A 26,687-nucleotide genomic window follows, 5' to 3' on the forward strand; every position below is an offset into this window, starting at 1 on the left:
GCTATTATGTTTTCTTTGTAGTTTTTCCCCCTTTTTTCACTTCTTTTCTTTTTTTTGGGGAAAAATGGGAGGGTTGGGATACCCAGCTTGATTTCATTCCCTCGATTTTGTTAAGAAATTAAAATCAAAGAGGATGTGGAAGGAGCAAAGAGAAAGAAGAATGGTAATAAGATTGAAGGGGTCAGAGAAGCTGATTTGCACCAGTTCGGCCCCCTATATTTTCAATATCTTAAAAAGCTTGATGGTCTGTTAAACTGGGTTCACCTCATACTGAACTGGTATCGTACCGAACTGGTAGCTGACTGGCATAAGTCCTAGTATTAGTTCAACTAACCTTGGTTGAGATAACTGATAAAATCTTTTTTGGAAACAGAGCTAATTCGAAGTATGTTCCCTGATGCATGAAGTCCAATCCAGGAAGATAGTGATAACTTTGGTGAAGTTCTCTCTGCTGGAGTAACACTTATTATTGAATAGCTGATTATTTTGCTCTGTCCATCTCTCCTTGATGATTTCATTAAGTAAATAAAATCATGAAAAAAAAGTAGAAATGTGGAAATAAAAGAAATAAGAGATCATCAAAAAGAATAATGGAAGAGAAGATTAAGTCTAAGAGCTTGCCCCAGGAAGGCATGATATAGCATCTTCTATAAGTAGAAAAATATATCACGTGGCGAATTAATCCCTACTATCAGTCTGAATATTCAATAACTTCAAGATGATCTGACCATTTGTACATAAACATGTAATATTTTGTGCCCGGTTGGTAAGGTTTGAATTTCTTTACAATTTTCCAATGTTTCATGTCTAATACCGTCCAAGCATTGATATAGCAAAAGTAATGTATGAATGTTTGGTTTCCTTAAGTAGACCAAAATTACTATTGGAAAGAAAAATATCATCCACATATAATCCCAAAATTATGAACTTGCCCCTACTGGCCTTCGAATATATACATTGATTAACAATACTTTGTTTAAACCTAATGGAAGTGATTATCTACATTAAATTTGAGAAGCTTGCTTAAGTCCATAGATAGATTTCTTTAATTTGCAAACCAGGTGCTCTTGTCCACTAACGACAAAATTCTCAAGTTATTCCATATAAACCTCTTCCTCTAAATCACCATTGAGAAAGGATGTTCTCACATCCATTTGATGTAGCTCTGAAACAATATAAACCATTAAGGCTATGACGATCCCAAGAGAGTTGATGAAACTGAAGAGTAGGTCTCTTAAAGTTAATGTCTTCCTTTTTGTGTGAATTCCTTTGCAATAAATCTAGCTTTATAGCTTTCAAACTTACTGCTAGAGTTCTTCTTGATCTTATAGACCCATCTACAATCTACTAGTTGCACTCACTCAAGTAGGTCAACTGAATCTTAGACTTGGTTATTATCCATAAAAGGTAACTCTTCTTTCATAGTATCCAACCATTGCAAAAAGTTCTCACTTTTTTCTAGAAGGGTGTGCCTTTGATAGGCATTCTAGATGGCAGGGATGCTAGCCCTAGGTGCTAGCTCTCGTTTTAGATCCAACCTGAGTATAATTGAGTGCATTTGGCCAAACTAAGCTAGGTCTTGCTTAATGTAACCTATCCTAACAACTATATTTGTGCTAATTTCATAGCCTAATTTCTTCTCTAATTTAATCCAGACCTTTCTTGGTCTAATCAATGAGAGAACCCTTGATTAGAATTCAGTCCCAATTAAATTGGAAACAGATTGCACATACTAGATACGTTATTGGGATAAGTCATCTTTGGTTCCCACTTACCAAAAACTTGATCCTTCAGGTCTGCTTAGTCACACATCAACTACATGATCCATATTGGAGATATAGAGCCTATATCGCATTACAGAGCTTTTTAATGAGTAGGATGAGCTAGTTGATCTCTCTATTCCTATACAGTTCTCCATCATTTCAGTATCCCTATATGATTATTGAGCATGACACTATGATACTTTTAGTTATAGGGTTTCATAGACCATTAGATCCCTAGATCATGTCAAACATCCTTTCACAAAAAACATTCGTGCAAAAAAATTATTTTGAAAATAATTTAGTAATACATAATAATTTATAGAATAGTTATTTTCAGAAAAAAATCAACTTACTGCCTTCACCCAGGATTTATATGTCTGATCATGTCTTTGTTCTCACATGGACACTACGTCGTTATGTTGGTTTATAAGTTGGACAACCTAAACCTCATTCTATTAGAATCTAGTAAACTAATGTGCTCCCTATTAAGAACAAAGTCTAAGGTGTTACGGTTAACACTAGTTCCACAGCAAATTTACTAGCCTCCAAATTACATCATGATATCCTTCCCATTGGGTTAAGTGACCATTTACAAGCTCATACATTTGGTTCACTCATCTAACCTTAATAATACATTGGAAGGTGGATTGCCAATATTGACGGTTCATTGTAATAGCACACCTAGGTATTAGACAAGAAACTCCATGCCATCCCTATCCATCTTGATAGCTTTATTCTTGCGATCGCCAACTCACCCATAATTGTGAGCAAATTTTGAGTATCTAAGTCCTTCCAATCCTCCCTATAAATTCTATCCAACTAAATAAAACCCCGTAATAATTGTAGATTATTTTGTAGCTTAGTAGCTGATGCATGACACTGACCCTAAACTATATGTAACTATGGAAGAGGAAAAGTTTATGCATTAATCCTATAAGTGTTCATAAGCACATGCAAATGGCTTTTAGGGCATAAACTACTCTTAACATTTGGAGTTTTCTTCCCTTCAGGAGACTATATCTTCTTTTTCTCTCACAATGTGAGAATAGCTCTGCAGACAATTAATGCAGATGAGGTGGCAGTGAACCCCTTTCCTGCTCTTTCTTCATGATTGTCATTGTTTGGAATTGTAGGGGGTGAATATTTGTGTTTTTGTTGGGTCAAGATTATCTATTTTTTTGACAAAGTTCATCACGCATAGGCCCTAAGTGGAGCTATAAGAGTATCCTTTCACGAGGGCTATCTAGAGGCATCATAGTTATCTGGAAGAGGGACTTTGGTGAGGTTGACTTCTTCTTGAAATCTTCTCAAGTGCTGTATGGAATAATTACTACTAAGTAATCATCCAGTTAGCTATTGGCTGCTATCTATGCTAGCATTGATGGAGGGAAAGAAAATCACTTTGGATAGAACTTTCTAGTGTTCTTGACAAGGGAATTTCGACCTTTGTGGCAAGAGATTTCAATTGCAATATTTGCCAAGTTGAGAAAGGGGTGGTAGGAGCTCCATTCAAGATTAGGATGTTAAGGGGTTCAAAAGTTTTATTTATCAGAATAATCTCATTGATATGGAATTTAAGGGCCCTCAATTTGCTTGAGATGATGCCTTTAGAATATGGGAGAGGTTCAACTACGCCTTGTGCAATGGGAGTCGGCTAAATACTTTTCTTGATCACAAAAAATATCTCTCTCTCGTGTGGCTTCAAATCATTGTCTAGTTCTTATCATCACCTCTTATCCAAATGAGGTCTATTCTCCGATCAACTTTTGGATGTGCTATGAGAATTCTTGGAATGTTGCTACCTAGAGGCCCCATGTAAGCAGTGGCACACTAAACAGGCACTCCTACCTAGAACAATGGAATCCCTTGAGAAGGATGTTTATGACCTGTAATTGAAAGTATCAAAAGGCAAGGTTCGCCATCTCGGTACCGAACTTTGTACCGATATCATACTAGTACAGTATCGATATGGTACGATATAAACTTTTGTTAGCATACCGAGTGTCGGTACGCCACCTATACCAAGTATCGGCCTCATCAATCAATGATGGAGACAATGGGGTCGGTATCCATTGTCTCCATCATATCTTCCATGATTTGAATTAAAGAATCTTCCACAATCCAAATCCAATAAAATAATAGAAATGCCAGAAAAAATTATTCAAATCGATGGCTTAGGGATGACGCTACTGGGACGTATCATAATGCATAGTTTATAAAGTAATCCAACTTTCGTAGTGCATAGTTGCCATGAAATGGAATAATTTATGTGGGAAACAAAACAAACTCATTAAAATAAGCCAAATGCATGTGAATCGCATAATAGAATATTCAGGACATCTTAAAATTGTCATGGTTGTTCTCTACGGTCATTGGACGAAAGTAGACAAACAAAGCATATTCTTGACTAAAGAAAATTCGGAGGAGAAGTAAACCTTTAAGAAATGGCAGTGAAAGAAGTCGGTGAAGAAGGAGAAGCTCAGTGGATCGAGAGGTAGTACGTCGGTGCTAAAGAGGTGGTGGAGCTGGGGGAACTCGTCGGCGCTAGATGTTAGGTGTATGCCCTACAAGCCAATTTGGCAGACGCATTATAATTATTCTGGAGGTAATAAATTTATATTTGATCCCTTATTAATAAATAAAATCAGGCATTTTGTTCATTCATGTTATTATGTGTCCATTAATTATCCTAAAAATTAATAAAATGATAACACATATTCTCAAGAGTTGAGAATTTAAGGCATATGTAATTAATAGTTAATTCCTGAATTGCTCCTGATCGATGGATCATCACGAAGGACGGTGATTGATCCGATGAGATTAGTGCACATATCTCTTTTCTTGATGGACGAGTCTTAAGTCCATAGTATGGGAACACTAGGATGATTGTGCAAGTGCTTGTTAGAGAATAAGGATACTGAGCGTGACTAAAGCAAGAAGTCACTTGAATGTCTATTCACTTGTCAGTGACTTACTTGATGCTGCAGTTGTATGACTAGTACTTAGACCTGCGATGTCTCAGCTAATCACGGTGAGGTTACTGTAGTTTGACGAGCATGTAAACATGGACCCTAAGGATCCTTGTGGTGCAGATTGGCTGCAGTAGGTTCACTGTCGGATTAGGGCTGCATCTAGATGGGATCTATCGATTTTAATAGATTAGGAGTGATCCTATTTGATTTATGAGACTAAGTTCGAAAGACCTTGGGCAGGGCAGTTCTGAAAAAAGAGTTTTCTAATCTTGAACTTAAGTCAAATAAATTTATCATAAGACAGATGATGGAGTTTGACGAGTTATCCATAACCTCCATCATATCGGAATCCACGATAGAGGTACTGTATTATACGCTAACTGCACCTAAAGGTTCATCCATTTCGTTCTGCTGGGTTGTCACTATATGCTGCTAGGTGTCACTAGTGGATTGTGAGACTCGAAGGCGTTTACTTGGTGATCAGTGAACCCTAAGAGTAGAGTTGAAATTGTTTCAACCCATTGAAATGAGTTTCAATGATATTATAATAGAGATCATAATATATCTCATTACCAATCAGAATAGAACCTACGGGATCACACACATTAGAGATTTTGGTCGTTCCGATGGTTAGATAGCTTTTTAAAATCGCAATCGATCTTGATTGTCAATTTGATTGACAGTTGGTTTAACCCACTAAGAGATAGTGAATTAAAGAAGAAGAATTTGCAATTGGATTGCAATTTAATTGATTTAATTGGACTTAATTAAATTAGGCTTAACCTTATTGGATAAGAATAAGAAGGCCTAATTAATTAGAACTCCTTATTAGATAAAAAATTTAATTTATAAAGTCCAATTTGGATCCTAATTAGATTAGGATTCGCATAAATCAATTTGGAGGGCACATTGGGTTCTAATTGGATTAGAATTCAATTGATTAAGTGGGACCATGTAAATCCTAATTGGATTAGAGGAACCATGCATGGAAGGAAGGGAAAGATCCCGTCCTCCATGTGTGTGAGGCAAAGAAGGAAAGAGGGAGGGGCGTCCGCCCCTCCTCCTTCTCACACGCACAAAGAAAGGAGGGGTGTCCACCCCTCCTTTCCTTTCATGGTCCACACGCCAAGAGGAGAGGCAGATGCCCCTCCTCCTCCTCCTTGTTCACACGGATGGCCACATGACACAAGCACGTCCCTTGGATTCTCTCCAATCTCTTTTAAGTAAGGGTTGCGATAGAATTAAGTAAGGGGTGTAGCTGATTTTAGAGGGATGAATCAAGGAGTGATTGATTGTTGAAATTTTTTCTTGTTTGTATAGGCATGAGATGCCTATTTAAAGAGACCTGGCATGATGCATAGATGTATTGAAGTTCCCTTGTAGCCGGCCACCCTTCCTCCCTTCTCCTTCCTAGCGTGAGCAAAGAAAGAAGAAGAGGCATCTTCTTCATCTTCTTCCTCCTCCTTCTTCCTCTCAAAGTAATCAAGGAGTTGATTCAAGGAAGAGAAATTCAGCCATCAAAAGTGATCTCTGCAAGGGAGCTAGCACTACGGTGAGATCTTGGAGCGATCTATACCTCGTGTGGATACCTGTAGAGGCTGGATGCTTGTGCGGCTTCGAGCGAACCAAAAATCCTACAATCATCAGATGGCGGTGAAGTTCTACCCGCTCAAAGGTAAAAATTAAATCATTACAAATTCTATACAATTAGAAATTATAGTAGATCTGAAATTAATCTAGTCTTTTAATTTTAATCTTTTCTTTAGATTTCATAAATCTGAGTTAGAGAACTCTAGAAAATTTTTGAAATCTACGTTTTCTAGAATGTTCATGAGATGAATGAACCCCGGCGTGTCTTTCTACTGCAATCGTCCGCATGCGGTAACCCGACACTAGAGAGGCAGTGGAGCAAGGGGGAACTCATCGGCACTAGAGAGGCAGCGGAGGCAGACAGAGCTTGCGGTGTGGGCAGCAGTGAGAATAAAGGGGCTGGGTCAGGCTAGGGATTTGGGATATTAATGGATCTCGACTATGCTTATTAGTGTCATGGTATTTTTGGCTTCCGATCATGGTTTAAAGCGTCATAACATAACGATGCTTTGCAAAAAGCTTCGAAAAAAACCTAATTCTGGCGCTACTAAAAAGCATCAGCATATTTTGGCGTGCTTTGTTAATTAACGACGCTTGCATCTAGCATCAACAAATTAGTATCGACGAGTTAGTATTATTTTTCTTTGTTAGCATGATTTTCTTAGAGTAATTTTAGGAATCATATAACAACTTGTATCAGTAAGTGATATTTTTTTAGTATAATTCTATACCAGCCTATATTATTTTTTTATGCAATCTATATACTAGTATATGTAACTCTTGAGATGTACCGAATATGATGGAATAGATAAATAAAATCAATTTTCTCTCTCCTATTTTTTTTCTTCTTTTATAAATATTTTAATATAGTATTAGAGCCACCGATCACCTAATTTATTGTCGTCATCTTTTTCACCTTTGCTGTAGTCATCATTGCCATATCTAGAAGCTTTGATAATCTCTATTGTCGTATTATAGATCTCTATTTCTAGTGAATCAATACCCAAAGATTTTCTATTTTCTGATGGATTCGTAGATCCTCTGTTTCTTTGTAAATCCTTTATTTACTAATATCAACATTCTAAGATCCTATATTTTTTAGTAAATTTGCATACTTTTTATTTTTGGTAGATTAACATTTGAAGATCATTAATGTTCTAATGGATCCGCAGCTCTTCTCCGCCACTTTTTTCTCAGTTTCATATCTTCAGTCGTATCTCTTCACCATCGCTCGGCCTCTTTCTTTCTATCTTCAGTTTTATTTGCTTCCTTCGGCTCCTTCACCACCCAGTTTGGGGTCTCTTACTCCTCTTTTATTATGCCTCCATCTACGAAGATTATCGACCTTTGATTGCCTTCTCTCTGAGCTCTATCCTTAGTGCAACTGTCATTTTTTATATCTCTTCTCGCTGCCATATTATTAGATAAGTCAATCAGCTACATCGGCAAACACATTAGTTTGTCACGTCAGTCAGACATACATACCTATTTGTTATGTTGGTCAGCTATGTCAGTGGACACATTAGTCTACTGCATCAGTTAGCTACGTCATCATTGCCAAATATATTAGTTTGCTACAAGGTTCGCCGTACCGCATCCAGTAGGCGTATCGGTCGTCAACCGAACCGGTACGATTTTGGTTCATATTGAAGCCAGACGGTACGAACCAGCCAGCTCTCTCCCGCCAGAGCTGGAGAAAAAGAAGAGAACGAGAGAGAGCACGGAGAAGAGAGAGAGGGAGAATACCTGGGGCCGCCATCGGAGTGCCGCAGAGGGGCGGTGGAGCCTAGCGGGGGGCGAGGGAACCCGCAAGGGTGCGGAGAAGGCCAAGGTTGCGGCTGCGTCTTCTGTTTTGAAAGAAGCAGGGGACGCGGCCGCGGGTTTTATTTTGGGGGTTTTAAGTGAAGTCGGCAAATCGGTTGCCGACTTCACTTAAAAATCTTCAAATTAAAAAATTTGAGAATTTTTTTCCATAACTATTTTTTTATAGATATGGTCATTGGTATCATCAATACAGCTCATAACATTCACTACAGGAAAAAAGGAAAAAGCCGACGCTTAAATGCCGACGCTAGGGAGAAGCGTTGGTAAGTTTTGCTCCCGCGCCAAATTTGGCCGACGCTTTTAATGAGCGTCGGCAATTTGAAATAGTGGACGATGCTTAAAAGCATTGTTGTAGGCCACCAAGTAAACGACGCTTTGAAGCATCGTTTTTGTCACCTAAGACGACGCTTATAAGCATCGTTGAAGGTTAAGCCTAAAATGACGCTTATAAGCGTCGGCGAAGGTGAAGCCCCCTCCAAACCCAGCAGCCGACCCCGAGCTCGCATATTTGTCCTAGCTACTCCCCGAGCCCCCTCATTCTCCTCTTCGGTGTTGCCCTGGCCCTCGTCTTCCTCCTCTCCGGTGCCACCTTAGCCCCCATCTTCCTCCTCTCCGGCGCGGCGTCCGACTCCTACATCCTTTCCTCCTCCCTCCTCTCCGGTGTCGACCGACCGACCCAAACCCCTTCTGCCTGAGGTATATTTCTCCTCCTCCCTCCTCTCCCTCTTTCTCGCTTGTTCTCCTCCTCCTCTTCTTCGTGTGTTCATTGCTTCGATCGAACTTCACAATAGCCCTCCTCTCCGGAGACCGGCATCGACCGACCGGCCCAAAACAATGATTGATCGAGGCCGCCTCTGCCCAAGGTAATGCAGTATCTTTCCTTTATTCTTCTGTGCTTAGTCATATACTCTAGGTTTTAAAGTATCTTTCCTTTATTCTTCTGTGCAGATATATCAATTGTTTGACATCTTTATTTTGTTATGAGACATTCTTATTTTTCTTTCTTTTTTTTTGGAGAGGATTTGTCTTCCATTCGGAACATCTAGCATAGATTTCAAATTTTTAACAAAATTTCCCAGGTGTTGAACATGCTATTATGCCCTTAATAAGATCTATTTCCTTGATTACCTGTACTTTTAGCTATCTTTGTAAATACTGAATAGATGAGTTTTGCTATTAAGTGAGGTCTGACCCTTGCTTTCTAACAAGCTTAGACCCCCTTACACCTTTATCTGATCAGTTAAATGAATTCTGCATGGGTTTTCCTTTTCTTTTCCTAATAAGTTTTACCTTAAAAGTTACATGCAAGGAATAACTGAAGGGATCAAGAAGTCTCCTAATTTGCAGACTGATATACAAAATATCTTTGTGCCAGGTAACTTAAAGTTTTGATAGATCTAGTTCTTATTATCTAAATATGACCCATACAGCAGCCAGCACATGGATTTAAATGGATGTGTAGGAGACTAGCTGCATATGCAGTTCAATTGGTCAACTGGAAAATTCCATTCATGTCAGATTTATTTGATTATTTCAAGTAAAGAAGAAGCAAGCACGGAACAGTAAAAGATATTCAATAGACTCTTCAAGGTTCAGTAGTGCATTATCTGTGGTCTCACCCAGCCACAATTTACTGAGCAAAAAATTGGATGATCATAAATGTATATGCTTCAGGAAGCCAAGATCATCTAGCTATTGCAGGGAGCCACCACCTAGATCTTTTAATTTCCACTGAAGGGTGTATGCCCATTTGATCCATGTAAGGCACTACGATGGATTTGAATGACAATATAGATCTGCATTTGGTTGAAGTTTTATTTATAAAGCTCATCCATAGTTTTCCCATAACACACACACACACGCACACACAGAGAGAGAGAATTGTAGCTCCAAGAATTGCAGCTCTTATGGTAATGGATGGGGTTCTTAATGCTCCAAGAATTGTAGATATTCTCGGTTTGAAACTTAAGTTCCTGACTATGCTGCCAAAAATGTGCTGGTCAATGCAATGTAATTTTGACTATGCTGCCAAAAATTCCTGAGTCCAAATTATTTCACTCTTGGCTTTGGGGAATACTTTGAAGTCTGAATGAGTTTTGTGATTGGAGGGAGACAAGTGCAACTCCCAGATTTCATCTAGTTCAATCTGTGGGTGGTGATTAAAGATTAAAAAATAACTTAACAGCTCCTTACACTACAGGAGAACTTACCTTTCCCGACGCTTTTTAGGGCCTTTAGCGACGCTTATAAGCGTCGGCTAAAGCTTCCGCGACGCAAACCAAAGCGCCGCAGAAGCGTCGGCGATACCGGAGTGGAAAAACTTTTTGCCGACGCTAGATTAAAGCGTCGGCAAAAATTGGGATTTGCCGACGCTTTTTTCCGACGCTATAAAGCGTCGGAAAAAACCGTCGTGGCACGCGGGTGCCTAGGCCGACGGTTTTTACCGACGCTTTAAAGCGTCGGGAAATGTAATTATTTTAAAAAAAATTAAAAATATCAAACTCTATAAATTTACATAAATCATAAAACACACATTATACAATATGAACCAAACATTCAAATTACATTGATATTGACAAACATTTAGATCATTCGAAATATAAATTTACATAAAAAGTTATGAATTACAATGTACTTTTACATATCAAACTTCATAAAAAACAATCTACAAAGTATCAGGGACGAGATTCAACTCCATCATCATCATCTATGCGAGCATTTGAAGGATCAGGAATCTACAAAAAAAAAAGAAAAGAGAAACCTTAGATATTTGTAAAAATGGGATACATTAACTTATACATCATAATTGATAATATGTAAATTTTTATTCAGCCATAGCTCCATTTAATTTATCAGATATGCCGAAAATTATCATCCAAACAAAGTGAGACAAGAACTGTGATGGACATGGAAAAAATGTCGCAATAAATACTTAAAGAACAGAGAAAAAACATTACCAAAACACCTGCAGGAGGATCACGATATCCCGTGAGTAGGGCAAAAACATAGTTTTGGCCATTGTGTCGTGCCTGGAGGAATATGCAGGAGAACATTAGTAAAAGAACCAGACAGACATTGATGCAAATCTGAGTCCAAATTTTCAGTGATACTACCTTGGTGATAATGCTTAAGTCTGGAGGATATGCTCCTCCATTGGCAAATCTTGCTGCTTGTTCATTTGGATATGGCTGAGGGAAACGATCGCTTAATTTACCTTTACTAGGACGTGTGAACATTTCACCTTCACCATTTGGCCCATCAACCACCTCAACCTCAGCTGCCATAGCCTTTGTCTCCACTTCAGTGTATGCTACACCAACAAGATCTCGATATGAAATCAAAGACATTGAATGGCAAGAAGCACAAACTTGTTGGTAAACTTGGTGACTGCGCCGAATTCTGCTCAAGTTCATTATAATTAGTATTTCAATCATTGTACATCCACATTAAAACTAGTATACAGCTTTGCTTATTTCGTTGTGCAGATGAACAAAATGTTAGTTATCTAAAACGGACAACCTTTTTTTGCAGCCAAGCTACTAAGCTACTCAGGTTAGCCATTAACTGATAACAAGAGATCTCTTCAAAGTTGATGCAGCAGATCTCAAAGCATAAATTCATTCAAATTCATGTAATATATAATTAATATCAGTATAGCGAATATAAGAATCTTATAGAAATGAGAAAAAAATTAGTAAATATAGAGATGGTACTCCACTTACGATGCGTGGTCATAGGAACTAAGAATGCCTTTGTGAGGCCAAGGATAGATTGGACATGGTAGGCCATGCTCAGCTTCATCAGCAGATGCCAAAGTAGCCAGGCTCTTAGTGATTTCACACCAGAAACACCTGCTCCAAGGAATGCCAATGCTCTTAGTGATTTCACACCAGCAGATCCAACACTTTCTTGATCTTGCTTACACACATAAGATGGAAGCAAAAACAGAGCCTGCATGTGAATGATAGATAGTTAAATGCACAAAGAATGGAAACAATAAAATTAATGCAACTTGACTAGAAACCACCACCAAAACTAGAAAATGGAACTCCCTTCAACCAGAGGAATATAATAACTGGAAAGGCCATCAGTAATTTTTGTTCTTCGCCTACTGCTCAGAGAACAAGTTTCATCTATTTGCGTAATGAAGATTAAGTACCTGGGTGGAGGAAGATCTCTCTTATGGCTGTGCTGGGAACTCCCTCATCTTCTTGCTCCAGGCGAATCTTTTTCAGAGCTATCATCTCATTGGTCGGACGGTCTCGAGCCTTGTACACCACTCTGTAGGTCCCTTCCCCAATCTTCTCCACCTTCTCGTACTGCGACCAAAATCCTCACATTATCACTCAAAACATCACATTCTACTACCAGAAGAAGGGAAAGCACATTGCTTCTAACCTGGTCCATTAGATCCCAACCAAACTCTACTGGGGCACGAACACAAGAAATCCAAAACCTAGCATTCCATAAAGGAGAATAAACGAAGAATGTGAGTTGAGAGCAAACTCAACCAGACAAGAAACAAATCTAGACCGCGCATGCCACATTCATCAAAAACCATATCGATCAAGATCATAGAAATCGATGGCATTTAACCAGAAACCAATTCCGATCGGCGAAGACAAAGCATTCGGAACAAAGCCCTAAAGTCCGATCAAATCCATCAACAATCATGTAATCCAGCGGATCACTTTCCATAAGCATTCGTATAGAAGGGGAAAATCAGAAACAACAAAAAAGGAACAAGATCGGAAACGAGGTGTAGAGAGCTAAGTACCGAGCTACGACGGAGGATCGGATCCCCGAGACAGCGGAGGAGCTGCCGGAATCGAACGGAGTCGGGCGTCGAAACCGAGGAGACGAGGGTTACTCTACTTTGTGGGCTTCGAAAGAAAAGAGAGTATGGGGGCTAGGAAGAGAGCACGCGCGAGAGAGACACGGAGATGCCTGAATGCCTCTCCGCCCCTCTCCCTCCCTATCTCTCTACCCTTTTTCTTCTCCTCCCTGCGTAGCTGGTGGATGGCTCTTCCTGCAGCCATTTTAGTCAACTCCTCAAAGAGATTTGGTTTTCCTGTAGTGTTAGCACTTCTTCAGTCTAATAAATTTTGCCACAGATCAAACTAGGGTTGTAAATATTTTGCTTCCGAAAATAAAATTACTTGACCTTGATGCAATGCATGACAAAATTTAAGATTTAATGAAATGAACCTGATATCAAGGGAGACTTGAGAAAACAATTTTTTGGGTGATGATAGCCATTTCTCTTTAGAGTAACTCCTTCAATTTCTTCTTCTTTTTCCATTAGGTAATAGAAGTTGGCTTGGCCCAGAACGTTATGGTCGCGTGAGGGGTTACGGTGTCGGAGTTACCCCCACTCAGCTGTCTGCAGTGAGCCGATATACCCAAGATGCCAGACAAGATACTAGCACTGCAGAAGTTTGTAGTTTGAAGACAGAGATGGCACAGATAAAGCAGTCATATGAGACAAAGATAGAGGAGATGAGGCAGAGTCATATGACTGATATGGCGAAGTTGAAGCAGAGCCAAGAGTTGAAGATACAATCTTTGCAGGATCAGCTTGACCATATTTCATCTTTTTTGCAGAGATTTGCTCCTCCGGTACATAACTAAATCTATTTGAATATTTTATGTAATTATAATGTATTCTTGTATGAGCGTGATGACTTTTGTATTTTTAGTTTCTAAAATATTTTTTTTTCTTTCTTGTAGGTTGATGATACTTCATCTACTCGTAGAGATGATGATGTCGTCGACCCTTGATACATATCGTAGATTGTGTACTTAGGAATTTGAGATGTATGCTTTTAGAATGTTTTTGAAGTACAATGTAATCAAATATGATAATATGAATGTAATCAAAGTTCTTGTTTGTGACGTGTATTTTGTTATATATGTGATTTAGTGTATTTATTTTGTTAGAATTTAATGTATACAGAGTATTAGAAATTACTTTTACGAGAAAAAAATTTAAAAAAAAAAATGTTATTGCCGACGCTTTTAAGCATCGGAAAAAGCAAGTGGCACGAAAACTGGCGCGCCTTTAACGACGCTTTATTGCGTCGGCCTAGTCCTACAGTAACCAACGTCGGTCCCAGTTCCCCGACGTTTTTAAGCGTCGGTTACGTCGATGATGAACGACACTTAAAAGCGCCGGCATAGATCGAGGACGCTTTCTTGACGCGTCGGCCTAAACCGAGCCCACGCCCACCTGTTCGACGACATACCCACGCTTTGGGGGGCGTGGGCAGGAAATATACCGACGCTTAAAAGCGTCGGTAAAGACCAAACAAAGCGCCGGAAGATATTATTTCTTTTGTAGTGGCGGGTGCAGACAATGCCTGACTAACCATAGATGCAAGTATGCGATCATACTCATCTTGGCGAGCCATTATCGTGGTCATCTACGTTGAGACAATGTTCAAGTAACGTTAAAGTACATGTTACGGTGAAGGAAAAGGGCGATGCTAGCAGGACCCAAATGGGAAGTTTTAGTAGGTTATAGATGATGCAACTTACACTTATTCATTAATAAATTACCGACTTATGCATCAAGCAGATGTCATGTTAAAGAAAATGTCAGTCTCACATTATTATTATTAATTTTTCATCAGCATAATATCAAATGGAATCACAACTTTATATCAAATTGATAAAGAAGTGGAAGGAATGTAGGTTAAACTTTTGCATCAATATCGCTTCAACATCTACATCAAGTTGATATTATCCTAAAAAAAATGTCGATCAATCACAAGTCCAATATCTTTTGGAAATATGTGGGGACATAGTAGTTGTAATTAACATTTTCCATCATGTTATCACCTCGTCTCGCAATTTTATATTATATTGATGAACAGGTGTTGAGCAACACTAATTCACCTCTAAATCAATCCTAAATGAGCTAGGTTAGAGAACATCTGACCTGTTATGAATTTTAATCATCATGACATTAGATAGGCTCACTGTTAGATATAAGTCCTGGAAGCCAATCTGGCTGACACATTATTAATTCTAAGACATAGTTTTGTACTTGATTTTATTATTATTGAATAATAAATGGGCATTTTTTTTCATTCATATTGTTTATGTGTCTATGAATCGTCCAAGAAATTAATAAGATGATGTTGCAGATTCTCAAGAGTTGAGAATTTGAGCTATGTATCATTAGTGATTAATTTCTTAATGCTCCTGATCAATGGATCATCACGAGGACGGTGATTGATCCAATGAGATCAGTGCACAGATCGCTTTTCTTATGGATGGACGAGTCTCGAGTCCACAGTGTGGGGACACTGAAGTGAAAGTGCAGGTACTGGTTAGAGAACAAGGGTACTGAGCGTGACCAAGACAAGAAGTTACTTGGATATCTATCCACTCGTCAGTGACTTATTTGATGTTGCAGTAGTATAACTGGTTCTTTGACTTGCGGTGCTTCGGCTATTCACAGTGAGGTTGTTGTAGTTTGACTGCACATATACATGGTCTCTAGCCATATAGGTCCTTGTGGTGTAGATTGACTACAGTAGGTTCACTGTAGGAGTAGCGTATGCACTTACATGGAATCTATCGACCTTGGTAGATAAGGAGTGATCCTATGTGATTTATAAGACTGAGTTCGTAAGACCTCGGCCGGGGCAGTATGAACAGTGGAGAAAGAGTTTTTCACTCTCGAACTTAAGTCGAATAAATCTACATAAATGACAAACGACGGGGCTTGACGAGTTATCCATGACCTCCATTCTGCAGGGATCCACGATAGAATAATTGTATCATACGTTAATTACACCTAGAGGTTCATCATTCTATTCTGCTGGGTAGCTACTACATGCTGCTAGGTGTCACTGGTGGATGGTGAGACTCACAGGGACTATTTTGATGGTCGATGATTCCTGGTGAGTTGAGTTGGAATTGTTCCAACTCATTGAAAGGAGTTTTTAATGATATTGTGATAGAGATCACAATATATCTCACTACCAGATAGAATAGAATCTATGGGGTCACACACTTTAGTGGTATTATCGATCCGATGATTGTATGGTGATTAGGAATTACAAATAATCAATTTTGATTGATAATTGGTTAACCCGCCAAGAGTTAGTGAATTGAAGAAGGAATAAATGCAATTGGATTGTAATTTAATTTAATTAATTGGATATAATCAATTGGACTTGATCATATTAAATACAAGTCCTACTTGGAGTAGGATTTCTAGAATCCTAATTGGATTAGAATTTCAAATTAAATTAGAGTCCTACTTAGAGTAGAATTTCTAGAGTCCTAATTAGATTAGGACTGAAATTTTAATAAGTCCTAATTAGATTAGGATTTTTTAAGTCCTAATTAATTTAATCTAATTAATCTAATGACTTCTAATTGGATTAAGATTGAAGAGTTCAACTGAATCATGGTTCAATTAAATCATAATTAGATTAGGATTTAAATGAAAGATAAATTGAGTTTACATAATTCTTTTTAGAAAAGGATCAGGCTCCCATCTATGTGGCTACACCCCCCACTTAATATGATTAAGTGGGGCATGGGATTGGAGGGAATAAGAGGGAGGGGCGTACGCCCCTCCTTTGCTTACGTGAAGAGGAAAGGAGGGGCGCACGCCCCTCCTCTCTTTGAAATAAAAGGGATAAGGATGAGCTCCTAAAATTTAAGAGCTCATCCCTATCCGCTAGGGGTTCAAAGGGAGGAGGGGTACGACCCCTCCTTTTATGTGTTCTCCCTTGGCTATCACGGCAGCAAAGCCCCCTTTCTTCCTCCTTTCAACCGCAAAAGAAAGAGGGAAAGAAAAGTTTGTGGCATGGCCTCCTTCCTCCCTTTTCTTTGGTTCCAGCGCAAAAGAAAAACAAAAGGCTGCAAAGGGTTTTTGTTCTTCTTTATTGAACCATCCTTCTTCTTCCTCCTCCCTTAGGCATTCAAGAGTTGATTCAAAGAGAGGTTATCAGCCATCAAAAGTATTCTCTGCAAGGAAGCTAGCATCCTGAAAAAATTTGAGAGCTTTGATCGGTCCTCTGCCTCGTGTGGATATCCGTAGAGGCCGGACGCATGTGTGGCTTCAAGCAAACCTTCCAATAAATCCACGATCATCAGATTTGCGGTGATCATCTATCCGCACAAGATGAAGATCTAATCTTCTTAATCTTATAAAAAGTTTTTAATCCTAATATATCTACGAACATCGGTTTTAAAATACGTTCATCCGATGAACGGGATCTCGCGCATGCCTTTCCGCTGCGTTCTGATTTTTCTGCAGCGTGCGAGGGATCCCAGCACTCACAACTTGTAATGTTGATGAGAAAAAGCAAATCATATTCGCGCACTATTTGGGAAAAAAAATCTCAATAAAATTAAAAAATTAAGTTGGTGGATGATACCTCTCTCTCTGTGATCCGATACAGAGATGTTTCTCTTTAGTTAGTACACTTCACCACTAAAATAATTTTATTGTGAGATAGAATAAGATCATAGAATGCTATCTTAATTTCATTTGACTTCTTTCTCTGCATTATATCCTTTGTGAATGAGATGCATAAAAACAAAGTGCTTATTAGGGCAGCCAAATAAATATTTTCAGATGCAAGTCGCTCCTTTAGAAAATAATCCCATCATGATCCCAAATAAATATAGACATGCTCCTAGATAAACATCCTATATTATTTTCAATCCCCTTGAACATTTGCAGAGCACCAGTTCGGTGGAGTTGGCAAGAGGAGAAAAATAGCAAAAAAGAAATAAATTAGTCGAAGTGTAGATAGCAGCCATTCATGCAGTTCAACCCAAATATAATGAGAATCAAGCATAAATAGGGCTGCAAATGGGTTGGGTCGACCCGTGACCCGACCCGACCCAACCCGCTTAAGACCCGACCCGACCCGCATTTTAGGACCCGCGGGGCCGGGTCGGGTCCTAAATTTGGACCCGTTCTATTTTTCGGGTCGGGTCGGGTCTGCCCAATTTCGACCCGCACCCCGACCCGACCCGACCCAATTTTTTGGACCATTTTTTTAAGACATGCAGCCCATTGGGCCGCAGGCCCGCAGTGCTACTGACTACTGTGCTCTGTGCTTTGCCCGCAGCCCGCAACGGATGATATATAAATCATCCGCTGGACCGCTTCACCTGTTGGACCCCTTCCTCCCTTTTTCTCTCCCGTGCGGCGCAGCGGCTGTGCCCTAGCCCTAGATCTCCCGTGCGGCGGAGGATCATCTGGAGGAGACGAGGACGTCGAGGAGTAGACCGCTTCCGTGCTCGGTGCCCTAGATCTCCCGTGCGGCTGTGCCCTAGATCTTGAGCTGCGGCGGAGGATCATTTGGAGAAGAGTAGCCCGCTTCCGTGCTCGGTGCCCTAGATCTTTCGACTTCCGACTCCCCATTCCGCGGATCTCCCTCTTCCCATTCTTCGGCGTCCCAAGGTATGTCCCTCCTCCAGTCCTCCGTATTTTTTTTAGCATAGGCCGGGAGATGGTTCCGGCGAAGGGGGCTTATCTTGTAACAGGGCAACGACGCCGGACTTGAGGGAGAGGGAGAGGGAGAGGTGGGGGTCGTCGGGGTCCTCGAGGATAGTCGGAAGATTTGGAGGAGGGGCGTGCCACACTTGGGGAGCATCATTTCGGCCTACTTGTTTTATTTTCTACCAATCTGTGAGATCTAACCTAGTTTGCACAATTTTTTTGAGATTTAATCATAGTTTTCAAGATTTTATATGCACGACATTCTCTCTGCTAAAGTCTTCCTTGATCTGGTTTTGAACAGTGCTGTGGTTTTTGTTTTTTTTTGCATAACTTGTGATATTCTGCAAGAGGTTTTGAACAGTGCTGTGGTCTTCCTCGATCTACTTTCTCTGCTTGGGTCTTGACTGGAGGATCCATATAGTAGGGATTTCTATAGACCCGACCCGGATCCGATCCAGACCCGACCAGATCCGGACCCGACCCGACCCTAATGACCCATCGGGGTAGGTATGGACCCGACCCGACCCGATCCGTTTTTCAACCGGGTCGGGTCTGGGTCCAAAATTAGGACCCGAACATGCAACCGGGTCGGATCGGGGTCACCTAGGACCCGACCCAACCCGACCCATTTGCAGCCCTAAGCATAAATACTGAAAAACCAGGGTGTTAACCAAAGGAGGGATCATACATAAAACCAGAAATGGTGACATATCATTCAAGAACTAATTAAAGATTTTCTCTTCTCCCATTCCCGATCGGTTGAATGCAATGATGCTGCGAACCTGATGCAAACCTTTGTTAATAATTTAGAAGATTCAGAAATCATCAGAAGCGGACGTTTATTAGAGACAAGGATATCTTGACCCTCTCCCATACATATGCGAAGTCATCTCTATGCTGGCACCTAACCGGACATATTCATTTATTGCTCATGTGAGATGGCTTTGGATCATCCTTCTGCACATAGTTAATGTCCTCCATCACACAGTTAGTACCTACATGCAATTGGTTTCTTTTTACATTTCATTTCATATGAGCCCAGAAATAGAAATTCAGCTAAGTTTATGACAGTAACTATTTTACAATAACGAGAACATATAAAGAAGTGTCAAGTGCATTAATATATGTCCTTAAATCATAATAAATGATTGTAAACGCAAGCGGCAAACTTTTGCCAGAGGTGGGTAGAGGGAGGTAGGTGGCCGCTTGATGGTTGACTGAACTGGGGATCGAGATGGGCGTTGGGACGTTGGCCAAGGTCTGGTGGTTGGCTGAGATCAAAAGATGGCTAGAGGGCCGTTGATCAAGTGAGGTTAGGGATTTTTTTTTTTTTTGGGTAGGGAAGGGCGATTTGAGATTTTGAAGTGAGAAGGAATGAGATGGGAACCAGATGTTAAAGCAGCGTCAAGTAAACAACAATCAAGCAGGGCTTCCTGGTACAACTGGGTCCATAAAAAGACCGGTACTTGAATTACTCAATCAAAAACAGAGCCTGCACCTACGTGGAAGAAGCCTCTACCCTCGTCTCTCTCATCTCTACTCCTTCCACCAGGAGACCCGCGATGGGAAGCGCCGGCGTCCTCTCTTCAGTCGCAAGAAGGTAAAGGCATCGCGCAACTTGACCAATGCTTGTTCTTAAAATCATCATAGAAACCTATCATGCATTAAGCTGAGCTTTTATATATGGAATGCTCGCAGGCTCGAAGGCAAGGTGGCACTCATCACCGGCGGCGCAAGTGGCATCGGCAAAGCCACCGCCAAACTCTTTGCCCGCTACGGTGCCCGGGTGGTGATTGCCGACGTCCAAGATGACAAGGGCCATGAGCTCTGCCGCGACCTCGGCCCCAACGTCGTCTCCTACGTCCACTGCGATGTCACCGACGAATCTCATGTCCGAGAGGCGGTCGACTCCACCATGTCACGCCATGGAAAGCTCGACATCATGTTCAACAACGCCGGCATCATCGGCTCGCCAGGCATGCAGATCCTGGAGACCGACAAGGCCAACTTCGAGAAGGTGGTGGGGGTCAACTTGGTGGGTTGCTACCTGGGGACGAAGCAAGCGGCACGGGTGATGATCCCTGCACGCCAGGGCAGCATCGTCATGACCGCGAGCGTCGCGGGGGTGATAGGGGCCCTAACGCCGCATGCATACACTTGCTCGAAGCACGCCGTGGTGGGCCTGATGAGGGGCGCAGCGGTGGAGCTCGGGCAGTTCGGGATCCGTGTGAACTGCGTGTCGCCTTATCTGGTTGCCACGCCGCTGGCGTCCAAGGCGTTTTCTAGGGACGAGGAGAAGCTGGAGGAGTTCGCGGAAGAGCACGCCGTTCTCAAAGGGAAGACGCTCAAGGCGGAAGACGTGGCGGAGGCGGTGGCGTATCTCGGGAGCGATGAGGCCGGGTACGTGAGCGGGCTCAACCTTCCGGTGGATGGGGCCTTCACAAAGACCAATACGGCACTTGGGTTGCACTTGTACTCGGATCTGTGATGATCCAGGTCTGCTTGCTTTCCTGGGGTTGCTACTTGCCTGGCTACATGGATGGCGATCTTTGGCTCAATAAGGTCATCCGCTAGTCTGCTCTGTTTTGAGTCCAGTATGTTTGCTCCGTAGAGTGCGATCATCTAAATAATGTTGGATTTTAAAGATACCATGCAGAAGATTAAAACACAAAAAAACCATAGATCAACCCATAAAGATTGAAGCACATCTAATTACAAGCATTGAGCAGCTATTGATAATCGCTACAGCAATACCTGTGGAAGAAGAAAAATATAGGGCTCGTTTGGTTCGCGGGAAGCATTTTCCTTCCTAGGAATATGATTCCTGGGAAACAAATTCCTAGGAAGAGGATGCCTAGGAAAGTACTTTTGGCATGTTTGGTTGACCATGGGAAAGTGACAAATTTCCAAGATGCTTATGTTTGGTTGGCCATCCACTTTCCTAGGAAAGTTATATATAATTCCTATTATGCCCTTAATAAAAATTAGGTTTTTAATGCCTCTTTAATGCTTCTTTAATGCTGAAGGGACTTTTTGGGAAAAAGTAAAAATGGAGTGATTCCCGCCTCATGGGAAAGTTCTCATGGGAAAGACTTTCCCATGAAATGTGGGAATCACATTCCCATGGGAATACAACTTTCCCTTCTCTCTCCTTTGAAAACTCCAACCAAACAAGAGGCATCTCATTACTTTTCCGTTGACCACACTTTCCCCCCTTCTTTTCCCGCGAACCAAACGAGCCCATAAAGATAGGATAGATTTTCCTCTCCATCTACTCCTTTATGCCTTTCTCCTCAATGGGATAGGTGTCCCTAAGGAAGATAGAGAACTTGATGCCCTAGAGTTTCTCTAGGGCAAATATATATGAGAGTAGGTTGGAGATTTAGCCCAATTAGTAATGTTAATGGGTCTACCCATTACAGAGCTCATTAACCAAATCAAGTTAAAATCAGTCCATAATCAATGGAAGCTCAGCTTTATGAGAAATTCCAGCATTCTCTCAATTGGTGGATATTGATGAAGACTTAAATTTTTTAAAAAATATATATTTATTATATATATATATGTAGTTTGAAAATGACTCTCGGGCTAAGTTTCTCCCGTGTAGCCACATATAAAGATGTCTTGAATGAACAACATCTTAAGTCAAAAAATCCGATTCAACAAAACAACAAACATCCAATCATAGTTGTCCTTTTATCATTTATTGATACAACACCCTTCTACGGTTACAAATGTTAGTAATCATATTGATGCAGGACAACTGCGGGAAGGAGAAGGAAGAGGGAAGAAGAGGAGAGGGAGGAAGAAGAACCAGACTTCTCACCTAGCTCCCTCTATTGCTTCACACCAGGGCTTCAGAAAGAAAAAGGCCTAATTTTCATTCATCATTCATCAAATCCTAAACATGAGTATGGACTTAGAGCTGATCACGGGCCTTCTGGCCCGTCCAGCCCGACCCGAAATTTTTCGGGCTTGGGCATTAAAAAAAGGCCCATGAGTCGGCCTGGGCAAGAAAAGCGGCCCAACCAAAAAAATCGGGTCGGGCCTGGTCGGGCCATTCTGACCTATTTTCAGATTCCAAACAAAGAAAAAATCGAGCCTGTCGGGTCGAGCCTATCGGGTCGGGCCGGGTTAGACGGGCCTAGAAGCAGATTTATAAAATCGGATCGGGCCTGGATAAAAATTTAAGCCCGACAGTCGGGCCAGGTCGGGCCTGGGCATAGCCATCGGGCCTAATTTCTGCTGTAGAGCCCGGCCCGAGCTCGGCCCGGCCCGATATATATAGGGTCACAAAATAACAAATAAACAATCCCAAAAAAGCCCTAAAATGACAATATGCAAATAAACCCAAATGACAATATGCAAATAAACCCAATCAACGTAAAATTAACCCAACTAAAATAAATTAATCCAAAATAAAATCAAACTGGCTACTAAGACCCACTGAACTGGCTGGATCGTGTGGCGATCGGTTGACCTGGCACTGGTGTCCGCACCAACTCTTTCCAGGTGGAAAGAAGTCGACCTCGACGAAAGCGGCTCGGTAAAGCCCCGGTAATACTCCAACATGTCCGGGTCAATTGGTGGTATTTCCTCGTGATGGATCCAAGTGTAACCGGACTTTGGTCGTCCACGCCAACGAATCAAAATGTGTTGGATGCCTCCATCACTGTCAAAAACTATTTGTGTGGCTAAAATATAATCAATATACTTTCTTTGTGCTTGATGGAGGAAGATGGCATGGAATCAATAATAGGATAAACATCGGGCGCAGGAGAGTGTGCAGCAAAAGAGTCAACAGGGATTGCAACCAAATCTTTAATATTAAGAGTAAAGCTATGACCAAAATCAAATGGAAAGTCAATGGCATAGGCATCAATGCCATCCTTGTGCAACATCCCGAATGATCCAATACTAAGAGATTGCAATTTCTTAAGACGGATCATTACGTAACCCCAAATTTGAAATTCTTTAGCATGAAAATTAGCTTGCATCTTATATTGAGCAGTACATGCATGAATGCCTTTATGGATTTTCTGATGCAATTTATGAATGTGCTGTGCAAATGCATGCAGCTCAGAAATTCTAACATCAGTTTCGATGGGTTGTGCGAGGGCATATCTAACTACACGCAAGGTGGACTGGTCAGACTTGCTATCTGATTGTGCAAGCGAGCTAAGTGTAGTGTGGGTGCATCCTAATGTTTCAGGGTTGTCATCACACTCTTCCTCAATATTCTGAATTTCATCGAAGTTTGGTTCATAGATTTGCACCTCTAAGTCATCTGTGTCGCCTCCCAACTCTTGCTGAGCAATAACGAAAGATTTGTTAGCACATTAGGAGGCAACATGACTAAAATCTTGGCATTTGTAACACCGAATTTTGAAATGTGGTTTGGAAAGCTCACCAAGAATTCCCTTGTCGTTAGTGTCTCGGCTTGGGACATGGACAGTAGGAGGGGGCCTAGGAGTAGTGGACCCGACAGAAGGTTTGGGCCCTGAGGAATTAGGGCTCGTGGAAGTGCTCCATGTATTAGGGCGCCTTACAAATATGGACTTAGTGTTCCATCGGTTAAGGAGGTCATCCTGGTAGTTACGGGGTAGGTATTTTTCTTTAAGTCTCTCTTTCATTTCTACCCAATCAATAATTACATATTGATATCTTCTAGCTAACAGTTGTTCCGTGTTTTGCCAGAAAAGCTTAGCTCGACCAATAAACTTTATTCTGGCAAATCGGACCTTCTTGTTATCAAACAAATTATACCACTCAAAGAAATGGTCCATTTCGTGTAACCAGTCTGAGAAGACTTTCGGGTCAAGACGACCATCAAAAGTGGGGGTTTCAACCCTAATGCCTCTCATTACATCTTCATTAGGGTCACGAGGTTCTCTGAGCTCGACATTATATCGGTAACCTCTATCAATATTAGAAAAGGGACCAGGTCCTCTAGGATGAGGGTAGGCATGATGATGATCTGGAACAGACCTATTATCAAAATTGCCATGCCGAACAGAGCCTTGTTGTTCTAGGATTTGTTCTAGGGTTTCATCCCCTTCAAGATCCGGTAAATGGAAAGCACTAGCATCCTTGGAGTCAATAACCCTCTGAAGTGAAGCCTTAATTGAATCAAGTCGGGCATTATTAGCTTAGACTTGAATATTAGTGTCTTGGATAACTTTTAATAGAGCTTCGATTTTGGAATCTATGTCTAATTGAGACTCAGAATAAGATGCGACACGACCACTACATAGATGCATAAAATGAATGAAGATATGTATGATCGTACCGACTATAGAGGTTCCTAAGTAGACCTAATGCATGAAAGTAAGTTGAAATTACAAAGTATATGCTCAATATAATCGGAAGCTAACTCTAGCAATAGAAATTGGCTTTGAATTACGTAATAAATTCAGGTATTAGTTGCAGTCAAATAGTACTAGTTTTCAGTATGTTGCAGAGCTGCACAGAGCCTCAAAGAACTGCCAAAGATTAAGTAGCCCTATGATTAATGACAAAGATAGGCCACTACTAGGGTTTTGGTGTTGTTTGGAGTAGGTGTTGTGAAATTTTCAAGGAGTAATATCAATAAAGCACTTAAGAGTTAATTGATACTAAATTTAGACAAACAAATAGAATTTTCAGTAAAAGAAGAAACTTGACCTAGGTTGGGGTGACGATCAACCTATGGTAAGTCGGCTCGTCAGATGGCACGAATCTGATCGAATCATAGCAACTGGTGTGGTCTGATTGGCCTGTGAACAAAAGAGGAGGAGGAGATGTTCTGGGTCATTGCAAAAGGGCTTGCTAGACCTGATGCCTGATGGAGGGGTCTGTTGGGCCTTTGATGTGAAGAAGGGGTGGAGAGGTGATGGATCGGGCCTGTACAGGGGAGGGTGAGCTTCTGAGAGCTAGATGGAGCGGAGGGAATGAAGAAGACAAGGGGGGGAAAACGGCGGAGGGGAAGAAGAACGAGGGCGGCAGAATGGCGGTGGTGCTCGGCCCGGTGGTGGACTTCGGTGGTGACGGCTCGGACGAGGGCTCGGCGGAAAGAAGAAGAGGTTCGGGCGAAGGGAGGTGAGGGCTTGCGGCGGGGAGGCACTGAGGCGGTGGAACTCAGGCGGTGGAGATGATGACGGCCATGGCTCGAGGAAGACGAAGAGGTAGCGGAGAAGGGAGGTGGCCGCAGTACTGCAGTCGGCCGCGGGGAAGGAGATGCTCGGCGACGGCAAAGGCGATGTGGCGGCAGGGCGGCGTGGAGCAGCGGCGCTTGGGTGGCGACGGCGGACTAGAGCGGAGGCGATGATGGTAAAATCGGTGGCAGCGACGACGTTCATGAAGGGTGGGCGACGCGGCGGAAGAAGAAGCGGCGGCCGATCGGGAAGATGAACAGAGGTAAGGGTTTTCCTTTTTTTTCGCGTGCCAGGCACGTGCTACATTTTTTTTGCGTGCATGGCACGTGCTACTTTTTTTTTTGGATCCGGACTACCGGATTAACGAGTTTTGTGACTTATCCGTTAATCTTTTCTTCAACATCCCGATGGGTTCGAGAGGACAGGTCGATCCCTGCGGCGGTGGCTGCGGGCAGGGGTGGAGGTCGCAGCGGCGGCTTCGGGGCTTGCGGCAACAGTCGGCGGCCGACCACGAAGTTTCACGGCATCGATCTCCTCTACGAACCCGACGCAGGCGGCCGGTAGTGGATGCAAAAAGTTCGGGGGCACGTGGCGACGCCCTTGGCAGCGGCCCTTGCAGCGGCGTCAAAGTCCTCAGACGAGGGGAATGGAGAGGAGGTGATTCGGAACTATGAGAGAGGAAGGAGAAAAGGAGCATAGAAGAAAAGGTTGTTTTCTCCCCCCTTTTTTTTGTGTTTTCCCGTAAAACCTGATGAGAGGGGTGAGTGGTGTGAGTCGGCTGAGAGGGGGAGGGATCGGGAGTTGCAAGCAAACGAAGGAAGCTGGGTGTGTGGTGAATCGATGAAGGTCCCCCTTTTCTGTTTTTTTTTTCCGTGTGAGACCCGAGAGAGAGAGAGGAGAGGAGAACAGAAACTGGATCAAGGCTTTA

The 26,687-nt window shown here is 41.7% G+C and overlaps 2 protein-coding genes across 2 annotated transcripts; one reads left to right on the forward strand and one right to left on the reverse strand.

Moving 5' to 3' along the window:
* Positions 1 to 10,693: 10,693 nt before the first annotated feature.
* On the reverse strand, positions 10,694 to 13,202 carry LOC103698836. The gene is made up of 7 exons (XM_039115900.1): positions 12,927 to 13,202; positions 12,548 to 12,605; positions 12,309 to 12,468; positions 11,872 to 12,000; positions 11,263 to 11,459; positions 11,107 to 11,178; positions 10,694 to 10,884 (listed from the first exon to the last, which is right to left on the reverse strand). Exons 2-7 carry the CDS (start codon positions 12,554 to 12,556, stop codon positions 10,825 to 10,827), a joined length of 627 nt encoding a protein of 208 aa, XP_038971828.1. The 5' UTR covers positions 12,557 to 12,605; positions 12,927 to 13,202; the 3' UTR covers positions 10,694 to 10,824.
* A 6,485-nt stretch (positions 13,203 to 19,687) lies between these two features.
* LOC103718894 (secoisolariciresinol dehydrogenase-like) lies at positions 19,688 to 21,274 on the forward strand. Its single transcript, XM_039115901.1, has 2 exons — positions 19,688 to 20,226; positions 20,325 to 21,274. Exons 1-2 carry the CDS (start codon positions 20,189 to 20,191, stop codon positions 21,112 to 21,114), a joined length of 828 nt encoding a protein of 275 aa, XP_038971829.1. The 5' UTR covers positions 19,688 to 20,188; the 3' UTR covers positions 21,115 to 21,274.
* The last annotated feature ends 5,413 nt before the right edge of the window (positions 21,275 to 26,687 follow it).

This window comes from Phoenix dactylifera, unplaced genomic scaffold (assembly GCF_009389715.1).
Source record: "Phoenix dactylifera cultivar Barhee BC4 unplaced genomic scaffold, palm_55x_up_171113_PBpolish2nd_filt_p 000026F, whole genome shotgun sequence".
NCBI classification, from domain to species: domain Eukaryota; kingdom Viridiplantae; phylum Streptophyta; class Magnoliopsida; order Arecales; family Arecaceae; genus Phoenix; species Phoenix dactylifera.

Coding starts and splice junctions, on each gene's coding strand:
- LOC103698836 (XM_039115900.1), bottom strand. Junction 12,001..12,308: donor AGAGATCTTCCTCCACCCAG/GTACTTAATCTT, acceptor TCCTTGGAGCAG/GTGTTTCTGGTGTGAAATCA. Junction 10,885..11,106: donor ATCCTCCTGCAGGTGTTTTG/GTAATGTTTTTT, acceptor TTTTTTTTGTAG/ATTCCTGATCCTTCAAATGC.
- LOC103718894 (XM_039115901.1), top strand. CDS start 20,189: ATGGGAAGCGCCGGCGTCCTCTCTTCAGTCGCAAGAAG. Junction 20,227..20,324: donor CTCTCTTCAGTCGCAAGAAG/GTAAAGGCATCG, acceptor GAATGCTCGCAG/GCTCGAAGGCAAGGTGGCAC.